The sequence below is a fragment of the Balaenoptera acutorostrata genome, chromosome 20 (assembly GCF_949987535.1).
Source record: "Balaenoptera acutorostrata chromosome 20, mBalAcu1.1, whole genome shotgun sequence".
NCBI lineage: Eukaryota > Metazoa > Chordata > Mammalia > Artiodactyla > Balaenopteridae > Balaenoptera > Balaenoptera acutorostrata.
Window position 1 is genome coordinate 9321410 of NC_080083.1, and position 20014 is coordinate 9341423.

A 20014-nucleotide genomic window follows, 5' to 3' on the forward strand; every position below is an offset into this window, starting at 1 on the left:
TTGGGTTATTTGTATGGAAATATGTTAATATAAATGTTTCAGACATTACATGAAATTTCTAAAAATCTTATATTTGTATTTGTATGGAAATATGTATGGACATATGTTAATATAAATGTTTCAGACATTACATGAAATTTCTAAAAATCTTATATTTGTATTTGTATGGAAATATGTATGGAAATATGTTAATATAAATGTTTCAGACATTACATGAAATTTCTAAAAATCTTATATTTGTATTTGTATGGAAATATGTATGGAAATATGTTAATATAAATGTTTCAGACATTACAGGAAACGTCTAAAAATCTTATATGTTCTGGTATAATGTTATAAGTAATAATCCTAGTTATTACTTTAAAATGTATATCTCAGAAATAACTAATTTTCTTGTCAACTGCATTATTATGAACTTTCATCAAATCTTTAACCATGGTCATTTTTAAGTCTTTTGTCATTTACAGACAGTTCTGGGTGTACTCTGATGATTTTGCAAATATGTTCCTATAAAAGAGTTTCATCTTCAAGAAATTCATGGAAAAGACTCTGACAAGTACAGGTTTCTGGTAACTGACTGTACTGCTGAACTGAATGAATAAGCATTTTCAGAACTCTAATGAAAAACTGATGAACTCATAAAACTGCTAACAAAAGATCAAGATGAAAAAAAAGAAATTAATTACATGGGACTGAGTGAACTGATGAGGATGAGTATAATTTTTGTGACTTTCTGTCTGAATTTAAAAAAAAAAAATCCCACAAGGACTCAGAGGAAAAGAATATACAAATCAATTTTCACTGCAAAGTAAAGGAGCTGTTACAGTGGAGGATTACTGGACTGAATGTCAATATTATGACATAGTATAAGTGTGTTTCATGTTTGGTAATTGCAATCATTGTTGCTTTTGTTGTGGTCATCCATGTACAATGCTTGGTGTCAGTCTATCTATCTCTTGTAAAAATAAAATACAGTGTGTGTGTGTGGAAAAAAAAAAAAAAAAAAGAAATGGCCCTGGCTGGGGTGCCTGGTGTTTCAGAACCTGTCTGGAACCAGGCAAAAGGTGGAGTAGGGAAAGAAGGAAACTAATCCTGAGCTCCAGTGGACCTATAAATCTATGGCTTGGTGGCCATGAAAAGGGCAAAGGGCTCCAGGAACTGGCTGAGCCCGGGGTGCAGAAGATTTATGCCCTGGTTTTGTCAGTTTTGGAACCCCCCGCGCCATCTCGGGAAAAGGCTTTGGAGGGTGTGAGTGTGGAAGGAAAGAAGTGATCAGCCAGGACCATTTTCAGACATCCCCCTCTCTGACCCCTTTCCCGGGCCCAAGGATCTGAGGGTCTCAGCAGCCCCGGAAGTCACGGCCGGCCCCTAGGCTCCCTCTGGGTAGAGCACCTGGTGGGACCTGGCTGCTCAGGGCATGAGCGTGGCAGCAGGGGTGAGAGCAGGGCCAGAAGCAGGGCTGGGAGACAGGCTGTGGTGGTGGCGAGGGCAGGGAGCCTCCAGTCCGGGGACTGCATGGCAGGGGGCAGGGGGCCTGGAAGGGGAGGTCTCAGGGACACTGTGGAGAGAAGGCTCCCGGTACACAGCCACTGTGAAGGGGAGAGAGAGGAGCAGGAAGGAGAGTTAGGCACCAAGAGAGCTCTGAAAGGGCTCCCTTCCCCTACAATCCTCCTCTGGGAACCCACAGAAGGAGAGCTTCCCAAACCTCCAAAGGCCAGAGCCTTCCTGGCTTGACCTGTCATAGCATGTGTCCTCTTAAAACACTTACAGCCCCTTAGCTGTGTGTCACTAAATGTCCATGTCAAGGTCAATACCGTCCCATGTGGTCCACCTCTTCCCTGGGGGTCCATACTCACCCTCCAGGAGCTTGGGCACAAAGTGGGCGGCTGCCTTGGTCTTCTTGACTCGATTTCCCTTCATGACTCGGCCCTCCTTGTCCAGGCCCAGGTACCAGGACCGGCCAGAACGACGCTGGCGATAGAGAGCAGAGGCGTACAGGACATAGTAATTCTCAGAGACGCACTCCTTAAAGCGACACTCAGCTGTGAAATGTGGCTGAGGAGACAAAGACCCAGAAAGGCACACACAGACAGAAAGACAAAAAGACACATCACTGAACAGAAGGGAGCCCTGGGAAGAACAAGGCAGGATATAATCCATACGTTTGAGCCTGGGAGAGCCAACTTCTGAGCCCACGCAGGAACTGGGAGAAAGGGAGGATGAGGAAGAGTCTGGTGGCCCCCGAGGGCCAGGAACTAGACTTCTGGGGGCCTGGAATAAGAAGATAACTTCTCTCTGCTCTACTCCCAACCTCTCACCATCCAGGGGACCTGGAGGGAATTTCTGCTTGGAGGAGTTCCTGAATCCTTCCCCAGTATCCTGAATGACTCTGGGGAAGTGAGTAATAATGAGGTCTAGAGGAGGTTGGAGAAGACACAGGGGTCCTAAAAGGTTGAAAGAGTTGGACATTCAAAGAGCCTGGGGGTGTTTAGGAGGCTATTGGAGGAGAAGGGATTGGAGGGACCCTAGAGGAGGTGCTTGGGAGCGGGCAGTGAGGACAGGGTGTCGGCAAGAGCTGGAGGGAGAGGAAGCCCTGAGCTGCAAAATATCTGCAATTGGGAAGGCTGTAGCTAGGGGAGTCCCCTGACTCCAGGCCACTCTGCCCCCTTGTCTCACCGAGCTGTAGAGCAGCCCCTCAGCGTTCATGGCCATGTAGTGACCCAGCTTGGCACTCTGGATGGTGACTACACGGAGCCCCACAGGGATCAGTTTGAAGTGGGCTGGGGGTGGAGAGAAGAGGTATCAGTACCCCAAGCCTCCAATCCCCATCTGAGCCCCCCCTCAATTCTGGTCCCAGTTCTACTTCTTCCTTTGCGGGGTCAAAGAGCCAGACTGAAAACAACAGAACCTGAAGCCACAATAGGATTGTCATCTCCTATGCCTGCTCTCCCCCTTCCCACCCAGCAGCTGGTTTCCCCTCTCACTGAAAGAGCTGGTGTCCTCTGGGGTGCCCTGGATACTCCCGTCGGGCTTCGCCTGGAGGTAGAAACCCTGGCAGCAGAACAGTTTGGTGACGATGCCTTTGAGCTGAGGCTCTGGAGAAAGAGACATTCATCTTGGAACATGACACCTCTGTTCCCAGAAACATTGCTACACTTGGCGGGATCAGAGGAGAGAAAGAAAGGAGGATGGAGGGAAGGAAGAGGGTCCCAGGGCCCCAGCTCCCTGACCCTCTAAGCAAGGTCTCTCCCACCTCTCTTTGACTCCAGAGGAAGCTGGGGTGTGGGTCCCTTCTGCTTCCTCTAACCAGCTTTCAGTTTACTTGACTGAAATTTATTTAAAGGCTTAATTCCTACTCTACAGCTCAACCAGAATGGGGGGAGGGGAGAAGAAGGTAGAGGAAGGGGAGAGATACATGGAAAGGCAGAGGACAAAGGGAGACAGGCAGAGCTGCTGAAGCGGCAGTGTGTTTGCGAATGTGGGGGGCAGTAAGGTGACCCCAGGGTAGGGGCGCCCCCTCAGGAGTGGGGGTGGGACTGGGCCTGACGCTGACTCAGCACCTGCTGCTGCGGCTGCCGCTCGCTTCTCGCGGGCCTCGCCTTGGCCCAGCGCCGGCCTGTCTGACACTGACCCACCTGTCTGTCTGTCTGTCAGTCTGCTGGCTCGCGGGGGCCCAGCCCTCCCTGAGGCTCAGCCTCTCCCCTTCAGCCAGGTAACCCGCCTGGGATGGGGGATATTCGGTAGCAAACCAAGGAAATGGGGGAGGGGCCAGGGAGCTGGTGAGGCAGGCTGACTCACGTGGGGGCTGGGTCCCACTCAAAGGGTGGGCTGCGGACCGTACCACTGCGGAGGGCCGGCGGCGGGGGGAGGAGGACGCCAGCGGGGGGCGGGGGGGTCTCCCCCTAGGGGAGCTGGGAGCGGGCGGGAGCGAGGCCAGAGGGACTTCCCGCCTGTCGCACCTGGACGGGGACCACACGCTAACCCTCACAACTCTCCTCCCCCGGCGCTTGCGGCCGAGTTCCCGGTACCCCCTCGTAGATGGTACGACCCCCAGTCTCCGTGCGGGTATCCAGCCGTGTAGTGTTGTCTGAGTTGCTCGCGGCAGAGGGTCCCCTGAGCCCGTGGGACCCGATTTCGGAGTCGCGTAGGCGGTCATGGGGGAGTGCCCAGCTCCCTTCTTGAAGTGCAGGTCACGGGAGGAGGGCGCACAGAGGGGCGGACTGGCGAGGTAGCTGCAAGGACACCCCGGGGAGAGCTGGGGAGATTGGTACCGAGCCAGGCAAGCTCGGCGAGGAGGAACGGAGCCAAGGCTCGGAGGAGCGGGAGAAGCGGGGCGGGGGCGGGGCTGCCGGAGCCGCAGAAACCCTCGGGGTGACCCAGGCGTCCGGAACCCCCAGGCCCCTCCGCTCGGCATTGAAAGAATCGCGAGAGACCGCACGTAGGCAGAGGACGGTGGGGGTGGGGACTCGTGTGTTGGGAGGGGGGCGAGCGGGAGCTGCCAGGCTTCGGGGCACCAGGCTTAGCCCCTCAAGCCTTCCCCTTGCCCTCGAAAGCAAGGAGACTCGGGGTTATGGGCGAGAGAGAAGGGAAACTGAGGCATCGTCTGGCCGAGGGTTTGTGGTCCAGGCGCACCCCCTTTCACTTTCGGGGAGCCGCCGTCAGTCGGGCCCCGCTCTTCCGAGTCCCTGGCCTCAACCTCCCAGGCAGAGAGACCCCCGGCCCGGAGACCCCGCCCCAGCCACTCACCCGGGCAGCGGTCCGGCCGCGCGGGCCGCCCCCCGCACAGTCGCACCTTGGACAGCAGGATGAGGAGCTGCTTCTGGCAAAGGGACTTGGTGCCGCGGGGACACACGCGCCGCTGCGCTGACACGGGCCGGCTGCCCCCGGGCTCGCGGACCTCCCGCTTCTGCCGGATCAGGCTGCTGGCCGGTGCCGCCATGGCGCCCCCGGAGGAGACACCCCAAAACCGGCAGGCTCCCGGAGCGCGCTGGGCGCCCCCAGAGAAGCCCGCTAGCTCACCAGGACATGGTCTTGCCTCTCCGGTCCGACTCGCCGCCTCACCCACGGGACCTGAGGATAAGCCCTAGACGACCCCCACCCCAGGCACCAGCTCCCACCCTTGGGCCTCGTGCTAGCTTCGCCAGACCCAGCAGCCTATGTACCTCTCAGTTGACCCCACCCTCGACCTTTGCCCCCCACAGAAAACTCCCCCTTCTCTGATCTCCAGTGTCCCTGTCCCCCACTAACACTATCCCAAAGCCAAGACCCTCACATTTTCCAGGATGTGGTTCCAATATCCCCAGGCACCTTTCCACCCTATTTCCGGGCCCTGCACTCCTGCCAAAGCCACTCTTGTAATTTTAAGGGTGTGGGTCCTTAGCTTTGGGGATATTAGCTCACCCCACCCCTGCTGGGGTGCTGCCAGTGTCTAGGAAGAACCCAACCTTGGTGTCTTTTCCTTTGCCACCCTCTACGTGAGGAATCCCCCACTTTTTTTCACTGAAATCCCCCAAAAACTATGCCTTGAAATATCCAGACTGTCGCCAATCAGCAAGAAGAGGTTCCCAGACCCTGTCTCTGGACGATACCGGTCTTTACCAAGTCACCCCCATTTCTAGTGGCACAGGGTTCCAGCTGCTGAGCCCCTTTCCTCACCTTGTTACCCTCCACTCCTTTTGAAGTCACCTCCAAATCCGCCCTTCCTAGTGGTTACACCAGGTGGTTGTCTGGAGGGCCCTCTGTCACCTCGGAATAAGGAGCATAGGTTTTTGGCTTTTTTGTTTTTTTCTGGCAGCCCCTAATTTCCTCGGGGACAGCTGGTGCTGTTTAGATCCCACGCCCTCCAATCCAACCAGCCCCCCGAGAGAGGAGTGCACCCACGTTGTCACGGGTCCCCAACTGTGAACAGACCCGCTATAAGGCAGAGCGCATCAGAGCTTTCTGCGACAGGGCTTCCTTGTCCTCCCCGGGACTGCCTATAGCACCCCCTCTTCCTTCCCCGACGCCCCTCAACCTGTCCTGTCTTGTCGATCCGGGGACGGCTGGCGCTGGCTCTGGTTCCAGGCTCCTCCCTCCCTGTACCCCGCAAGCGGAGCTTCCCCCCACGCCCGGCTAGGCGTCCCGGACCCCAGGAAGGAGTGAGGGTGTCTCCGCAGAGCGCCCTGGTCTGGCGAAGTGAGCACTGGGCCTGGCGGCTGGACCAAGCGGAGCGGCGGCAGCGGCGGCAGCGGCGGCAGCGGCGGCAGCGGGAGCGGCTGTGGGAAGCTGAGGCGGCGGCGGCGACAGCAGCTCTCCCCTCCTCCGAGAGCCGGCCCGGGGGCGGGGCAGGGGGTGGAGACTCCGGGAAAGAGGTGGGGGGGGTGAAGCTGGGCGGGAGGAACCCTGGGGTTCCTTGGAGGCAGGGAGTGGGGACGGTCTTAGAGACAGGTGGAGCCGAGACAAGGCCGCATGTCTCGCATGTCTCGGGGTTCAGAGGAGGAGGGACAAGGAGGCGACTCCACTGAATGGAACTCTGGATTGGGGGAGAGGTTGGGCTTAGATAGATGGAATGGCAGATGCCCCGAGAATGGAGAAAGGGACCCTACTGCCCGGGATGGAGGACAGAACTGGATGAGGAAGGTGGGGGGAATAACTGAAGAGATAGCGGTGGTGGTGAGGTCTAGCCTGGGGTGAAATCCGGCCTCCTTAATATCTCTGCTTTTGTGTGAGACAAATTGGTCAGTCCCTGGTCTCCATACCTTTCTCCTTTACACGTTTTTTCAGCAAATATGTTACCCCCATCCCTATTGACTCCTAAGAGAAAAGACCATAAGAACTGGCGGGAGATGGATGCCAGAGGCTGCACGGGAGCAGGAGGGGTGCTGGCCACAGATTTGGAAAGTGGAGAGGCCAGAATGGAACGACCTGTGCCAGGGATGCGGCGGGAGGAGGGTGGGAGGAAGCGGAGGAACCGGCGAGGAGGCCTTCTAGAACGGGTTCTTCGGGCCCAAGGCGCTCAGCCTGTCTCCCAGGTGAGGGGAGAGCAGTCCCCTCCACATCCCGCTGGCCAACAGAAGCACATTCCAGGTTAGTAGGAACAGCGTCTTTAATGGGCGCCGCCTCCCACGCCGGCTAAGCCGCCCCCCTTGCGTGCAGCCTTGGCCTCTTCTACAGCGGCGCGCAGGGCGCGGGCAGGGTCCCTGCGAAGCAGGGCCAACGCCCCGAGCAACGAAGCGGCGCCGTCCCCCGCACCGAGCTTTTGGCCACTCAGAAAATAGTGGGGCAGCGTCCCAGCCTCGAGCACCCGGCCCAGCTCATCCAGCAGCCCGAGGCAGCAGGCGCCCGCATTCTCGGGTCGCGCCACATAGAGCGCGGGCAGCCGCTCGCACGCCCAGTAGAGCAACGTCCGCAGGAGATAGGGCGCCGCGACCCTAGTCCCGGCCACCAGCGGGCGCAGCAGCGCCTGGGCCGCCGCGTGCGCTTGCAGCAGGGGAACGGGTATGCGCGTCTTGAGCGCCAGCTCTTGGCGGGCGAGGCAGAGCTGCCATCCGGAGGCGCCCGGCCGCTCTGTGCCGCCGCCGCCGGGCACCAGGTAGAAGGAAGACGACTCCGAGGCCAGCGGGCCGGCCCACGAGTGGCTCCGAGCCTCCTGGGGCCAGCCGGCCACGGACACCACGGGGATCAGGTCGAATAGCAGGAGGCGGCGCGGGGACCCGGGCGTAGCCAGGAGGATGGTGGTGACCCCCGCGTGGCGGGCTGCGTGGACCAAGCGCGGGGCACCCGGGACCGGAAACAGGGACTCAGCGACCGCAGCCAGCGAAGCGAAGAACCAGGCAGCCACCTGGGCGGGGCACAATGTGGGCCATGCCTCCCGAGCCTCCGACGGCTGTGGCACTGGGCTAACGTCGGCTGCTTTGGTGACGTCACCATTCGTTTTTTTCAGTGGTGAGGGGAAGTCAACATCGGTTACGTCTTGTTGAGGCAATTCTGGCACTGAAACATTACTAGGTGATTTTTCCAAAGACTCGTGTGCCTCAGGCTCAGTGACGTCACCGTGCAGCTGGTCCACGGAGATTTGCGGATCCTTGGGAGTTTGTTTGCTTTGGGCTGGGTGGATCGAATCACGTCCTCCTGGGACTGGGGGTCCTAGGCAATCCTGCCATGCCTCCCGGACCGAGGTTCCGCGTACTTGCTCTGGGAGGAAGAGCCATGCGTAACAGGATCCCACGTCCGGTTGCAGCTCCTGCCCAGTGCCATCTAGCGAAAGCACGGGCACCAGGAGGGTGAAGCTGGCGTCGTAGTGAGGTCCCCGAGCGTAGGGACCTAGAGGCGCAGGCCCCAGATCCAGGGAGCCCTCGCGAATCCCGCCACGAAGCAGCAAGAGCTCTGCCTGTGGAGGAAAGCGAGGGTCCCGGCGGTGAACGAGACCTAAGGAAAGAGAAGGGATCATAAAGGCGTGATCCAGAGCCGGGGCGGGGTGAGGCGGAGCTGAGAGCTGCAAGTTCCCGAAGGCTGGGAGGGTTACTTACCAAGCAAAGAGAAAACAAAGTCCTTGGCCTGGAGGAGATCTGGTCCTGGCTTGGGACCTTCACTCCAGCTCTCCTGCACACCCAGCTCCTGGATCAGCTGGGTTAGTTCTTGCAGCTGCGCCCCAGAGCAGAAGTCGATGTCCGTGAGCGGCCGGGCTGGGGCTGGGGGCGGTGGGCCCCACCAGGGAGCACTCCCCCAGACCGCGGAAGCCATATGGCTCTGTCGTTTTGGGGCTAGGAAATACACAGACGGGAGGAAGCCCAGAGGGGCCGTTCCTTTTGCTGCGGAAAACTGGCCCCCGTTCTTTTCTCTTCCAGAGGCCAAGAGGGTTCCCAAGGCACAGTGCGCCAATGGGTCTGCAGACGAAGGGCCCTAAATTTAGTCTTGAAAGGGAACAAATAAACACCTCCTCCGTCCTTGCCCTTTTCTCATATGCTGGTCCCCGCCCCCATGGAACGGTTCACCTGACTCAGCAGGTAGAAAGTAGCTGTTTGGCCCCTCCTAAGGAATGCAGTAGCCTCCTTCGCTGCCCCTTGTCTACGTCCCCTTACCTCTTTTTCAGAAGAGGCTAGTGGTTTACGGCTTCCCTCTTAGGGGTAGCTACAAAGGCTGGGAAGAGAATGGATAGGAAGATTCAACAGGTAACTTCTTCCTGCTGCCTGCAAGGCCACGCCCCTAAATTATAACCACGCCCCTTTCTGGAGGCTGTCGGGGTGGTTCCGGAGCAGCCCGGCCTCCAGTCAGAGTTCAGTCCATCCTTTCGCTCTGCAGAGATTTCGCGGCTATCTGGGGGGTTGTAGTTTGTCTTCAAAACTACCAGGGCGTTGGGGCCACGCCGCCACATCCTTTCCGGTTCCGTTCAAGTAGTGCCTGATGGAAGCTGTAGTTTCTATGCAGATAAACTATTCTGTGTCTTTATAAGGCCAGGTCAACCGCACAAACACTCCTTGGGGTTAGAACAGAGGCCTAATAGGATGGATCTGAATAGCAAACAATAATGAGGGACAGACACTAGGGCATGCGGAGAAATAGGGGACTCTACATCGCACTTGGGAGCAGAGGAGCCCTGGTCATTTAAATCTAGAAGGGTTCTTGCATGCAATTATAACTTCATTTTAGAGGTGAGACTGCAAGCCTAGAAAGGGTGCACATGACTTGTCCAAGGTCAGAGCTGAGCCAGAGAGGTGTTGGAAATGGGCTCTCCCGCTGGGACGTATCTCCTTGGAATCGGTGGTGGTAATGTTAGACAAGAACACACCGATAGTGTGCCTGTAGTGACCCAGGGATGGACATCTGACTCAGGGAAGGGACATATTAGTGTTGCCCACCTCAGACACACAAGTGGTGGCAGGGAAAACACTTTGCAATCTCGCAGCTTATGTGTGTATACAGAAGAGTTATCAGGACTGAAAATCAAGTCCAGAGGAAACTCCAGCTGGGCTAGGGCAGGGCAATGAAAAATTATGAGGGGAAGGAAATTGCTTTCAGCGGCCAGTGCTATCATGGACACAGCTTAAGTCCAGGCTGAAACTAGGAGCCAGAATAATAGGACAGAAAGCTAGGACACCAGAGACACGCTCACAGATTAGACCAATGCATGCTGGACCAGGAATTCTTACATTCCTTTTTCCCAGGGGTCTGTCTCCACAGTGAACTAGGCCTAAGTCCATGGGCAAGAAAATTAAGTGGAGACACCTCGAGAAAGTTAGAGGCCTATGAAGGAGGGCACCGTCAGAATCCAAGGCTCAATTTGGGGAGCCTAAAACACAAGGTTTCCTAGTCACTGACCAAGAGAGGTCTTCTCCCTCAGTAACCAAGAGCCCCAAACACAGCCCAGAACGGGGGAGGCAAGTTTCCATACCTCTGGTCGTGACCCAAGAGACCAGATCAGGAAAACTGAAGCCTGGGCTCTTTCTCACAGTCTGGGGAAATCAGGCGTTGGGTGTCCATGCCTACATCTTACCTCCTCCCCAGAGGGTGGCTTCTGAGCCACCCTAAAAAGAACTAAGTTCCCTGGGCTCTGGGGGAGCTTTAAGATGCTGGGGGTGGGTGACAGGGAAAGGAAAATTGCTCTAAACTCTAAAGCACTGCTCTCCAATAGCATTTTCCATGATGATGGAAACGTTCTAAATCTGTGCCGTCCAATACAGTACCCGCTAGCTCCATGTGACTACTGAGCACTTAGAAGATCATGACACTGAGGAACAGAATTTTTTTCTTTTTTGGCCAAGCCATGAAGCTTGCAGGGTCTGAGTTCCCCGACCAGGGATTGAACCCCGGCCACAGCAGTGAAAGCGCCAAGTCCCAACAACTGGACCACCAGGGAACAGAATTGGACGCCAGGGAAATTCTGTTCCCTGAGGAAGAGAATTTTTAACTTTTTAACTTAATTTTTAACAGAATTACTTTCCCTTAATTTTAACTAATTTATATTCTAATAGGCATATTTGGCTAGTGGCTACTGTAATTGACAATGCAGCTCTAGGGCCTTGGGGATAACGGATTTAGCTAGACAGCGATGGAGGGAAAGCAGGGATAGTTTAAGTCCTCATGAGGCCCTGTGGGATGGGGCTGGGGTGGATGTCCTCACACAACCACAGAACACTTCTCTTGTCTCTTTATTCCTCATGCATATCTGTCCCCTGATATCCCCACTCCTTGATGGTCTCCGGTGAGTTGTTGGATGTCTCTCGGTGAAGGCGCCTGGGAGACAGAGCTTCGCATTTGTCCCTGCCCGCTCTGAACTGTCTCTGGCGGGCGTCGAAGACCACATGCCCTAGCCGGGTGCCTGACCCAGGACAGTAGGGCTTCCAGCTGGTCTTGGGAGGCGTAGACATCTGGCGATAGTTCTGGCAGGCTGGAGGAACTGTATCCATGGGGTGGTACACCCAGTCTTGGCTGCCTGCTCGCCGGGAGGATGATTGCAGCTCAATCAGCACAGGTACCTCTGAGAAGGTTTGCAGGTCATTGTAGGTCAACTGAGCCTTGGGAGAGCAGGAGTTCTGACTGGGTGGGACAGAAGTCCATGGTATGTGCTGCCCTGCATCCTCCTTTCGAGGAACTGCCTCAGACCTAAATAGCTTTGGGGTCTGATGTGGGCCCAAAGCTTGGACAGAGTCAGTTCCTAGAGGGTTCTTGTGGAGGCCTGGATTTGGGGTAAGGCCTGGGTTTCTGGAAACCCTACACTCTCTTGCAGGGCCTGGGGTCCTTTGGAGGACAGAGCCTTGGTTGAGGCCTAGACTCTCACGAAGTTCAGGGGGTTGGGGCTGGTTTGGGGTTTGGGACGTAGTGGATAACTGGGGAGGGATGGGGCCCTGGGAAGAGAGGGCAGACGGAGGAGACTTGGAGGTTGGGGGAAAGGTGGGGGGTTGTATTAAGGCGGAGGGCTTCTGGTGGTTGCTGTGTTGATGAAGGACAAAGGATCTGGGAGAAACAAGAGGCAGAGAAAGAGTGCATGGTGGAGGCATGGCGCATGGTGAGCTCTGGGCACTGGTTGGAGAATGGAAGCAAGGTTGAGAAGGTGCAGCATCCTTGGAGTACACCAGGAATTTGGGGTAGACTGGAGCCTGGGGGTCCGTGTTTCTCTTCTCAGAACTGCAAGGATGGAAGCTGCAGTAAGGGAAGGTCTTGGACTGCACAAATTTGTCTTTGGCATCATTTGAGATCTTCCATTCCATATTCCCCAACTCCAGGTAACCCAGTATGGATCCTGTGGAGGGCTTGGCACTGTCCCCACTACACTGCTTCAGTGTTTGCTCAGCTGTACCAGAGCTCACCAGACCATGCCCCTCTTGGGGCCTGGAGACGGTACCCAAGTCCTTTCTGGAGTACCCAGAGTTCTGAGGGGGACACACATGGTCCACGTTCTGCTTTACCCTGCGGGCATCGTAGACCACCTGGCCGGAGGAGAGGCCTTGGCTGAAGGCAGACAAGGTAGAGGGAATAGAAGCTAGGATGGGGGTAGGGGTGGTGGAAGGGACTGGAGTGGTCGTCAGGGCCATGACCAGCACTGGGACAGAGGTTGTGGCAGAGATCGGGACAGGGGCTGGTGTAGGGGCTAGGGCAGGAGTAGTAGCAGGGGCAGAAGTTGGGGGAGGGACTGGGGCCGAAGGTGGGGGAGGGACCAGAGTGTTGGCATGGGTATAGGTCAGATGAGCATGGGTCAGGGTGTAGACGGAAGTGTGGCCCAGGGACTGGGCTGAGGCCTGGGCTGGGGTATGGGCTGAGGTATGCTCAGGGCCATGGACCTGGGCAGGGCTGTGCTCAGGGGTGAGGGCTGGGGAGGGGGTCTGGGCCTGGGGGGTGGTGTGCTCGGGGGGGTGGAACGTGGAGCAAGTCTGGGCCTGAGGTGGGGCCTGCTCAGAGGGGTGGGTAGAGGAGAAGGTCTGGGCCTTGGCAGGTGTGCGCCCAGTGGGGTCCACTGGGGAGAAGGCCTGGGCCTGGGCGGAAGTGTGCTCATGGGCGTGGCCTCGGGAGCAGCTCTCGGCCTGGGGGGGGGTGTGCTCAGGGGGGTGGGCTGAGGAGAAGGTCTGGGCCTTGGCAGGAGCATGCGCAGGGGGCTGAACTGGGGGGCGGGTCTGGGCCCGGGCTGGGGCCTGGGCTGGGTCATAGTCTGGGGTCTTCGTCTTGCTCTCTTGGGGCAGGCGGAGTGGAAGCACGTCCACCTTGCTCATCCTGCGGAGCTTGGAAGATGTCTCTTGCCTGGAGTAAAAGGTGGCTCGGGACTTTAAGGCTGTGACCGGAGGGGCCTCGCCAGCTCCCACTACCCCCTCCTTCCACAGTCCCCGTGGAGCCTCCATGGGAGCCCCAGCCCGTCCACACTGAGGCGGCATCCAGCAGCACCCAGAAGCCTTCTCATTTTTTGTGTCTGGTATCCACGAGTCAAGGTGGTTTGGGTGCCCGAGCAGGAAGCTTGGGCGATGGCGGAAGCGGGAAGACACGCTTGAGCGCAGGTTCATGGGATCCACGGAGCAGCGCATGCACATGCGATGGCTGCCTACACAGCTGGCTTGCTTGTCTGCGGGGAAAGGCGAGATGGGACAGGGCCTGGGTTCCTGAGGGGCTGAGAATCGAGGCAGGGATAGAAGAAAGGGGACAGGCCCACATCCCCTGAGCCCACGCTGGCGCCCACTCACCTTTGGGGAAAACACGGTGAAAAAGCGTCCGCAAGGAGCGCTTCAGAGGCCTCCAGAGCTGAGGGAAGCAGGGGAGGGGAGAGGCCGGGAGCAGGGTGAGCCCTGAAATCCACCCCTTGTCCGGCCACACCCCAGCAGCCCTCCCACCTCAGCCCCTTCAAGACCCCAGGGCTCCCCCAACCCCACTGCCCAGATCCTGCCCTGACCAGAGTCACCACGTTGATCCCCACGTTGAGCAAGATGAAGCTGCCCAGGATCAGAAGAATTGAGTCTCCTAGTTCCTGGCATTTCCTGGGGTTGGTGCCAGAGCACGGCTGGGCTCGGTCGTGGGTTTGCTCACCCATGGCCGCGGGTCCCAGGACTGCCTGGGCCCCCTGGCCTCCACATACTCACTGGGAGCCAGAGGGGGAGAAGGACTGGGTCATAATGGGGCAGGTGGTTGGGGTCACAATGAGGGAGGGGGAGGAAAAGGAGGGGCCAGGGTGGCATTCGCTGGTAACCAGGGTCAGGTAAGCTGAGCCTGGACAGTCAAACAGGGCCCGGAGGCCGGCCCACCTCCCCTCGAGCGGTCAATCATTCACTCACCACCCTGTGACTCACTTGTTCAAATGACACATTCCATCTCTTGGCCGCTCCTGAGACTAGGAAGACCTTGGCCTCAGAGCCCTGGGGAAGGCCTGGCTGGAGTCCAGAGCCTCAGCCTTCTTCATGCCCTTCACTGGGCGTGGAGCTGGACCTGCCCAGATGTGGAACCTCCCAGTTTGGAAGCAGCTTCTTGTATGAGGCTCTTTGGGGACAGGGACAGCTGAGACACAGAGGAGGTGCCCAGAGACCAGTGGTTTGGAGTCTGCAGCTGCAGATCTACTTAGTGCATGGTATCGGACCAGGAGGGGCTTGCTGGCAGGACTGTGGCCACTAAACCAAGGGGACCCTCAGGCCAAGAAGGGGACACTGGCTTCTTATTGCAGGAAGCCAAGGGCAGGGACCCAGGCTGGCAGAAGGAGTGGCGCTTCCAAGCCACAGACCACCAATGTTTCCTGGACTCTTGCACTCTTTATTCCTCTCTCCATGCCCTGCCGCCCCCCGCCCCCGCCCCCGTTTGCTGCTGGTCAGTTCATTTTCCCAGTCTGGCTCCCGTGCAGAGGGGGCCTCGAGGCCGAGGTGGAAGGCGGCAGCGAGTTGGCCCGCGCTCGGCTCTCCCGCACTTGCCGCTTCAGCTCCAGGCTGTCATACACCTGGTAGTTGGCATTGCCCCCCGGGTTCCGGCTGAGTGGCATGAAGGTGGGCCGGGGCGGAAGGTGCTCGGTAGCCTGGACGTCGGGCAGGGGCTGGGAGGAGCGGACGAGCAGGGCTGAGCTGGGAGCCGGGGCCCGCCGGTCCGAGGCCTCGGCCAGCACCGTGAGGGAGGCGGAGGTGGTCAGAGGGCGCCGCACGGGCAGCATCTCGGCCCATTCGGCCGCCCGGCGCCGTACCTCGTGCGGATCCCGGGAATAGTTCAAGTGTTCCGTGGAGGGGTGCGGGCTGCCGTTGGGCTGTCTGTGAGCACAGCTGGGGAGGCTCCGTTTGTGGGCCTGGGGGGAGTTGCGCTGCCGGGCTTCGGGCCGGCAGCCCCGAGGCACCAGAGCGGATGGAGGCTCAGAGCCTTCCAGACCACGCCGCCGCTGATTCCAGGAGTCATACGGGAGCTGGCCCCTTGAGGGGTAAGTGCTGTGCCCCCCAGGGACCCACGAGGGGTTAGGGGGCAGCCGTCGGGGAGGTGGTGGAGACAAGGGGAACTGGTCAGCCTCCACGTTGCCCCAGATGCGGGATGGTGAGCAGGGGGCCCCGAGGGACTGCAGCCTTAGCTCGGACTTGGCCTCCACACGCTTGGGCATGCGGCGCGGCTCGGGCGACAGGTAGAGACAGGGTGGTGGCAGGCTGGCCAGGATCCCACCCTGGCGGCCCCAGAGGCCCATGTTGGAGGGCAGGCCCATCTGCTGGTAGAGCCCTCCCCAGCACCCCCGCGGGTACTTGGGTTGTGGGAAGGAAAGGTCATCCTCCTCCTCCAGGTAGGAGTCCGGGTCCTCCCGATCAAAGGAGGGCATCAGCTGCAGCTGTGACATCCTGTGGCTGCGATGCAGCCTATGGAAGACCGAGCGGCTGTAGGGGAATTGTGTGCGGTTCTTCGGTCTCCGCTGGTGGCTGCAGGGGCGGCGGCTGCAGGGGCGGCGGCTGCAGCTGCGGCTACGGTTGTGGAGATGATGGTAGGAGGACGAGGAGTAGCAAGTGGGCCGGGCCATTTTCACTTCCACAGGGTCCAGGGTGCAGTGGATGTGGACGTCTCGGGCCTTGGCTGGAGGATATTTGGGAAAACTTTCACAAGCCTGCGAGATTTCATCTGGGGGAGGCGAGAGTCCGTGAGGGCAGGGCAACTGTCAGAAGAGTTCAGGGTTGGGAACCTGGGGCCCTGGGTTTCTAGGGCCCTGGGAATGGCGGGGGCGGGGTGCCCCCTACCTGTCTTCCGTACTTACTTTTCTGATTAATCCAATAGATGGTCTTGTCTAAGGCATTCTGGATCCCATGCCATATCTGGGGGGAGGTGTGTGAAAATGAAGGCCAGGCTCTCTACCCTCACCCCCGTCCCAGCCAAGACCGTTCCTGCAGACGGAGGTGCAGGCTGCAGCTGGTTCCCACCCTCAGCCCTCTTCACCCCTACTGGTGGTCCCCAACCATCGCTGACCATAGCTGCCATGTTGATCCCAATGTTGACAAGAATGACAAGGCCTAGCAGCAGGAGTAGGCAGTCCTCCACATTCTGGGTACTTTCTTGGTATTGATGGCAGCACCCCAGGTTGTCATACCAGAGCTGGTTTTCCATGGTGGGGGGCTCCTAGGGCCACCTGGGCCGCCCCACCCCCCCACCGGCCCTGACCCACACTGCACTCATGCCAGGACCTGGGGTCACCCACCAACAGGTGAGGGAGCATGGTCATAATGAGGCACGTAGCAGGGAGTCACAATGCAGAGGTGGCCAATCTTTCATCCACTCAGCTGGCCCTTTATGTGGCCATCTCTGCCCTCGGCCCCACTACATGGAGCTTAGTCCCCAGAGTTCAGTCTGTCCTTCTGTCTCCATGGGGCCATGCTTAACTTGATTTGCAAACATGGTTGCTACAGATGAGAGACAGTCTTCATCGGGACTGAATCATGCATAAAGGATTTCCTCCATTTCATTGTTCGAGACATTATGGCAGCTTATGTAGCCTGTTGGGATTCCCCACCCACGCCTGCTTGGGGCCAGCAGCAAGGGTGACTAGATGGATGAGTGACAGTAAGAGTCCCCTCTGGGGTCGCCCCGCTGCACCATCCCCTCCTTGTCCTGCCCATTTCCCTGTCATAACCCCTCTAGCACCCACCGTACCCACCCCTTCCTGGCCAGGGGTTGCAGCCTTAGGTGTTGGTGGTCACTGAGCCCACTGGCCCCTTCGCTTCAGAGCAAGGGTTTGCCACCTTTGCCAGAGACCACCCCCAACCATGGTTTCTCTCCTTCCTAACCAACTGCCCTCCCACTGAGCCAACCCTCCGAGTTGAAAAACGGTTAGCTGCTGTCTTAAGAAAACCACATAAAAGTCACAAAGCACAAAATAGATGTAATTGTTGATATGACAAAAGGAATCTACTATTATAAACCGGGTTCATTGCTGGGGTCTGTGAAAGTGGTACCGGGGGAACCTCAAGTCATTTTGTTTGCACAATGAACATCTCAACAGATATAGAGGAACAGGGAGTTCCCGGGAGGTCCAGTGATTAGGACTCCGTGCTTTCATTGCTGAGGGCCCCAGTTCAATCCCTAGTTGGCGAACTAAGATCCTGCAAACCACACTGCATGGTCAAAAAGAAAAAAAAGAAAGAAAGAAATAGAAACAGCCAGTGGGCATTTTCCATCAAGACTCCAAACACATAGCAGGTGCTCAATATAGACCCACTTAATGGAATCAGCTTAAAATGATCAATAACGTTAGTCAAATGAAAATGAACAGAGAAGCAGGGTGATTCATAAAAGGCCTATCTGTTCACATTCCAGGAACCCATCTGGTATGGAAGGTGAGGTCTAGTCCCTTCGACCTGGCTCCTTGTTCCCAAGTTGTGTGCGTGTGTGTGATCCCAACCGTCTAGAAGTAGGTAGGGCCTGGGTTTCCCTGCTGTCCAGTGGATGCAATATTCTGATGAGTTTACATGGGAAACTGAGGAAGGTGGGAGGAGACTCTGATGGGCCAGGCTGACTCAGTAGCAATGGGAATCTACCTGTGGGAGCAGGGGGACGGAGTGTCTGAGACCATGAGGTTGATCCTTGGTGTCCGTGTGACCACGAATAAGTCACTTGGTGTCTCTGAGCCTCAGTCTCCTCATTTGTGACATGGAAGTGCTAATCAGAGGAGTGAGGTCACAGAGGGCTGTGTGGAGGCAGCCCTTGCGAGTGTCCTCAATATTTTATCCTCCGCTCCAAGCCTTCTTGAGTGTACAGGAGCTTCGGGTTCTGACTGGGGAACTGTGAGGGCCTGGGTACCCTCACTCTCAGCCATCCCTCCCCAAAGAAACCAGGGCTTCAGAGGGACCACACCTCACCTGTAGTTGCAGCCTAAACCTGGGCTCTGGTAGGAGCCGGACCTCTGAGAGACTGAGGCCATGGGGATGAGGGTCTCCACTCAAGTGCAGTACTGCCTGGGGATCTGGAATGGGATTTGGGGGGCTTCCCTGGGCACTAAAGAACAGAGTAGAGGCAGGTGGGAGCCTTGGAACCAAGAAGGGCTTGGGAAAGGGCTGAGGACAGGGCCTGGTGAGGCCAAGAGGTTGATGAGGGTCCTCAGGGCTCTCTAGGCCCTGTTGCCAGGGAGATCATTTCCTTAGCAACCAGGCTTCTGGGTGCTGTGTGGGCCCTGGCACCCCCCACACCACAACAAACCACCTCCTCTCTTCTTTTTATTCTTCTCCCAGTCACTTCTCTGTCAGGGAACGGTATACCCAGGCCTTTCCCGTCCCCTCAGCCGTGCTGGATCCAGAGGCCAGGGGGTAACAGTGGGACAGGGCCTCCAACTCCCTGGTCAGCTCCCGCAGCCGCCGCCTCAAGTCTCTGGCATTATAGGCTACGCGCCCTGAGGAGTGGCGCCGGGGGATGTCTGGGACGTGGGCCGGGCCCAGGATGGGTGGCTGGGCTGGCGAGCACTGCCCCTGTTCTGCCTGGGGCCCCCCTCCACTGTTCCTGTGGCTCAGGGCCTGAGGGCTGTGGGGCGGGGGGTTCACAGGGTACACGTAGGCCTCTAGGCCCAGCTCTGACTGCATCTCTCTTTTGAGCGGCCTTCCCTCTACAGTTTGCTGGAAGCGGATGGTCTGGGTAGGCGGCTCCACAGCATCCTGGGCCCAGGGAGTCCAGAACCTCTGGGTGGACTGAAGGCCTTCCCAGTCCCTGGGGCAATCCCAGTTGTGGGAGCAGATTGTTGTCTGCTGACGCGGGGGCTTCTCGTCATCACTGTCAGTGTCAGGGGCCCAGGCTGTAGGGCGGTGGGCGCGGCATGCTGAAGAGTCTCGACGGCGACGGCGGCGAGTGGGTGGGGGGGACACAGTCATTTTCACAGGGTCCATGGTGCACCGAAGGCGGACTGCAGGGGCGCTCTGCTTCGGGGGCTGGGTCTGCTTCCCAGGTGAGCATAACTTAGAAGCTTCTGTGGATGGGGGGCAGGTGAGAGGCTGGTGGGGAGCCTGGCTCCTCCAGGGATGGAGAGGCAGGGTGCAGGAAGAGAAGCTGCATAGTTATGGTGTCTGAGCGGGGAGAGCGGGAGGGGAAGGGGCCCGCTTAGGGTCAGGGCTAGAACACCTGGTTTCTGCCTTTCCTATTCCCCAACCTCCCCATCCTCCACTTACCTTTCTCACAAATAATACGAAACTCGTGGTGTAAGAAGCCACGGAATCCGTGCCAGACCTAGGTGGGGGAGGACACAGTGACCCCAGGCAGGCCCCGGCCACCCGGCCTGCCCCCCAGCCATCCTGCCAGCACCCTCCCACCCAGCCCCACTCTGACCAGTGTCACCGTATTGATGCCAAAGTTAACGCAGATGATGAGGCCCAGTAGCAACAGGATGGAGTTGCCCAGGTCCTGGCAGTTGTTGGTGCTGGGGCTGTGACACAAGGCCCACTCGGGCCGGGGCTGCTCAGCCATGGCCATTGGGGTCCCTAGGGCCACCGGAGCCCCTAGACTCCCAGCCCACTGTGACCACAGTGCCACCAGCCGCCTTCCTGTCCCAGAGGCTCCTGGGGGTAAGCGGGTCACAATGATGTGGGGCTCTCCCTCACAATGTGCCAAGAGGGAGAGTCCTGGGCCTGTGTTTGACCCTCCA

General features: G+C 57.8%; 5 protein-coding genes across 5 annotated transcripts; all 5 read right to left on the bottom strand.

Annotated features, from left to right (window-relative positions):
• Positions 1–1064: 1064 nt before the first annotated feature.
• LOC103016823 (fibroblast growth factor 11) lies at positions 1065–4965 on the bottom strand. The gene is made up of 5 exons (XM_057536482.1): positions 4747–4965; positions 2985–3095; positions 2677–2780; positions 1857–2055; positions 1065–1589 (listed from the first exon to the last, which is right to left on the bottom strand). Exons 1-5 carry the CDS (start codon positions 4937–4939, stop codon positions 1411–1413), a joined length of 786 nt encoding a protein of 261 aa, XP_057392465.1. The 5' UTR covers positions 4940–4965; the 3' UTR covers positions 1065–1410.
• Positions 4966–7084: 2119 nt separating this feature from the next.
• On the bottom strand, positions 7085–10198 carry LOC103016537 (transmembrane protein 102). The gene is made up of 2 exons (XM_007166431.2): positions 8508–10198; positions 7085–8406 (listed from the first exon to the last, which is right to left on the bottom strand). The coding sequence occupies exons 1-2, from the start codon at positions 8719–8721 to the stop codon at positions 7085–7087; spliced, it is 1536 nt and encodes a 511-aa protein (XP_007166493.2). The 5' UTR covers positions 8722–10198.
• Positions 10199–10708: 510 nt separating this feature from the next.
• On the bottom strand, positions 10709–14713 carry LOC130705917 (uncharacterized protein SPEM3-like). Its single transcript, XM_057536185.1, has 4 exons — positions 14669–14713; positions 14244–14324; positions 13644–13701; positions 10709–13525 (listed from the first exon to the last, which is right to left on the bottom strand). The coding sequence occupies exons 1-4, from the start codon at positions 14711–14713 to the stop codon at positions 11127–11129; spliced, it is 2583 nt and encodes an 860-aa protein (XP_057392168.1). The 3' UTR covers positions 10709–11126.
• A 39-nt stretch (positions 14714–14752) lies between these two features.
• On the bottom strand, positions 14753–16500 carry LOC103014860 (uncharacterized protein SPEM2-like). The gene is made up of 3 exons (XM_007166425.3): positions 16363–16500; positions 16154–16211; positions 14753–16020 (listed from the first exon to the last, which is right to left on the bottom strand). The coding sequence occupies exons 1-3, from the start codon at positions 16498–16500 to the stop codon at positions 14753–14755; spliced, it is 1464 nt and encodes a 487-aa protein (XP_007166487.2).
• A 752-nt stretch (positions 16501–17252) lies between these two features.
• Positions 17253–19842, bottom strand: LOC103015137 (spermatid maturation protein 1-like). Its single transcript, XM_057536481.1, has 3 exons — positions 19699–19842; positions 19542–19599; positions 17253–19342 (listed from the first exon to the last, which is right to left on the bottom strand). Exons 1-3 carry the CDS (start codon positions 19840–19842, stop codon positions 18618–18620), a joined length of 927 nt encoding a protein of 308 aa, XP_057392464.1. The 3' UTR covers positions 17253–18617.
• Between the last annotated feature and the right edge of the window lie 172 nt (positions 19843–20014).

Excerpts from the sequence above, each read along its gene's own strand:
- LOC103016823 (XM_057536482.1), bottom strand. The coding sequence starts at position 4,939 with ATGGCGGCACCGGCCAGCAGCCTGATCCGGCAGAAGCGGGAGGTCCGC. Across the intron at positions 3,096-4,746 it reads GCGGCCGGACCGCTGCCCGG|AGCCTCAGCTCAAAGGCATC; the intron begins GTGAGTGGCTGG and ends CTCTTTCTCCAG. Across the intron at positions 2,056-2,676 it reads AGGGGCTGCTCTACAGCTCG|CCACATTTCACAGCTGAGTG; the intron begins GTGAGACAAGGG and ends TTGTCTCCTCAG.
- LOC103015137 (XM_057536481.1), bottom strand. The coding sequence starts at position 19,842 with ATGGCCATGGCTGAGCAGCCCCGGCCCGAGTGGGCCTTGTGTCACAGC. Across the intron at positions 19,600-19,698 it reads GCATCAATACGGTGACACTG|GTCTGGCACGGATTCCGTGG; the intron begins GTCAGAGTGGGG and ends TCCCCCACCTAG. Across the intron at positions 19,343-19,541 it reads TCGTATTATTTGTGAGAAAG|AAGCTTCTAAGTTATGCTCA; the intron begins GTAAGTGGAGGA and ends CCCCATCCACAG.
- LOC103014860 (XM_007166425.3), bottom strand. The coding sequence starts at position 16,500 with ATGGAAAACCAGCTCTGGTATGACAACCTGGGGTGCTGCCATCAATAC. Across the intron at positions 16,212-16,362 it reads GGATCAACATGGCAGCTATG|ATATGGCATGGGATCCAGAA; the intron begins GTCAGCGATGGT and ends ACCTCCCCCCAG. Across the intron at positions 16,021-16,153 it reads CTATTGGATTAATCAGAAAA|ATGAAATCTCGCAGGCTTGT; the intron begins GTAAGTACGGAA and ends CGCCTCCCCCAG.
- LOC103016537 (XM_007166431.2), bottom strand. The coding sequence starts at position 8,721 with ATGGCTTCCGCGGTCTGGGGGAGTGCTCCCTGGTGGGGCCCACCGCCC. Across the intron at positions 8,407-8,507 it reads CTTTGTTTTCTCTTTGCTTG|GTCTCGTTCACCGCCGGGAC; the intron begins GTAAGTAACCCT and ends CTCTTTCCTTAG.
- LOC130705917 (XM_057536185.1), bottom strand. The coding sequence starts at position 14,713 with ATGGAGAGAGGAATAAAGAGTGCAAGAGTCCAGGAAACATTGGTG. Across the intron at positions 14,325-14,668 it reads GAGTCCAGGAAACATTGGTG|CCAGGCCTTCCCCAGGGCTC; the intron begins GTCTGTGGCTTG and ends TCTGGACTCCAG. Across the intron at positions 13,702-14,243 it reads GGAATGTGTCATTTGAACAA|CTCTGGAGGCCTCTGAAGCG; the intron begins GTGAGTCACAGG and ends TGCTTCCCTCAG.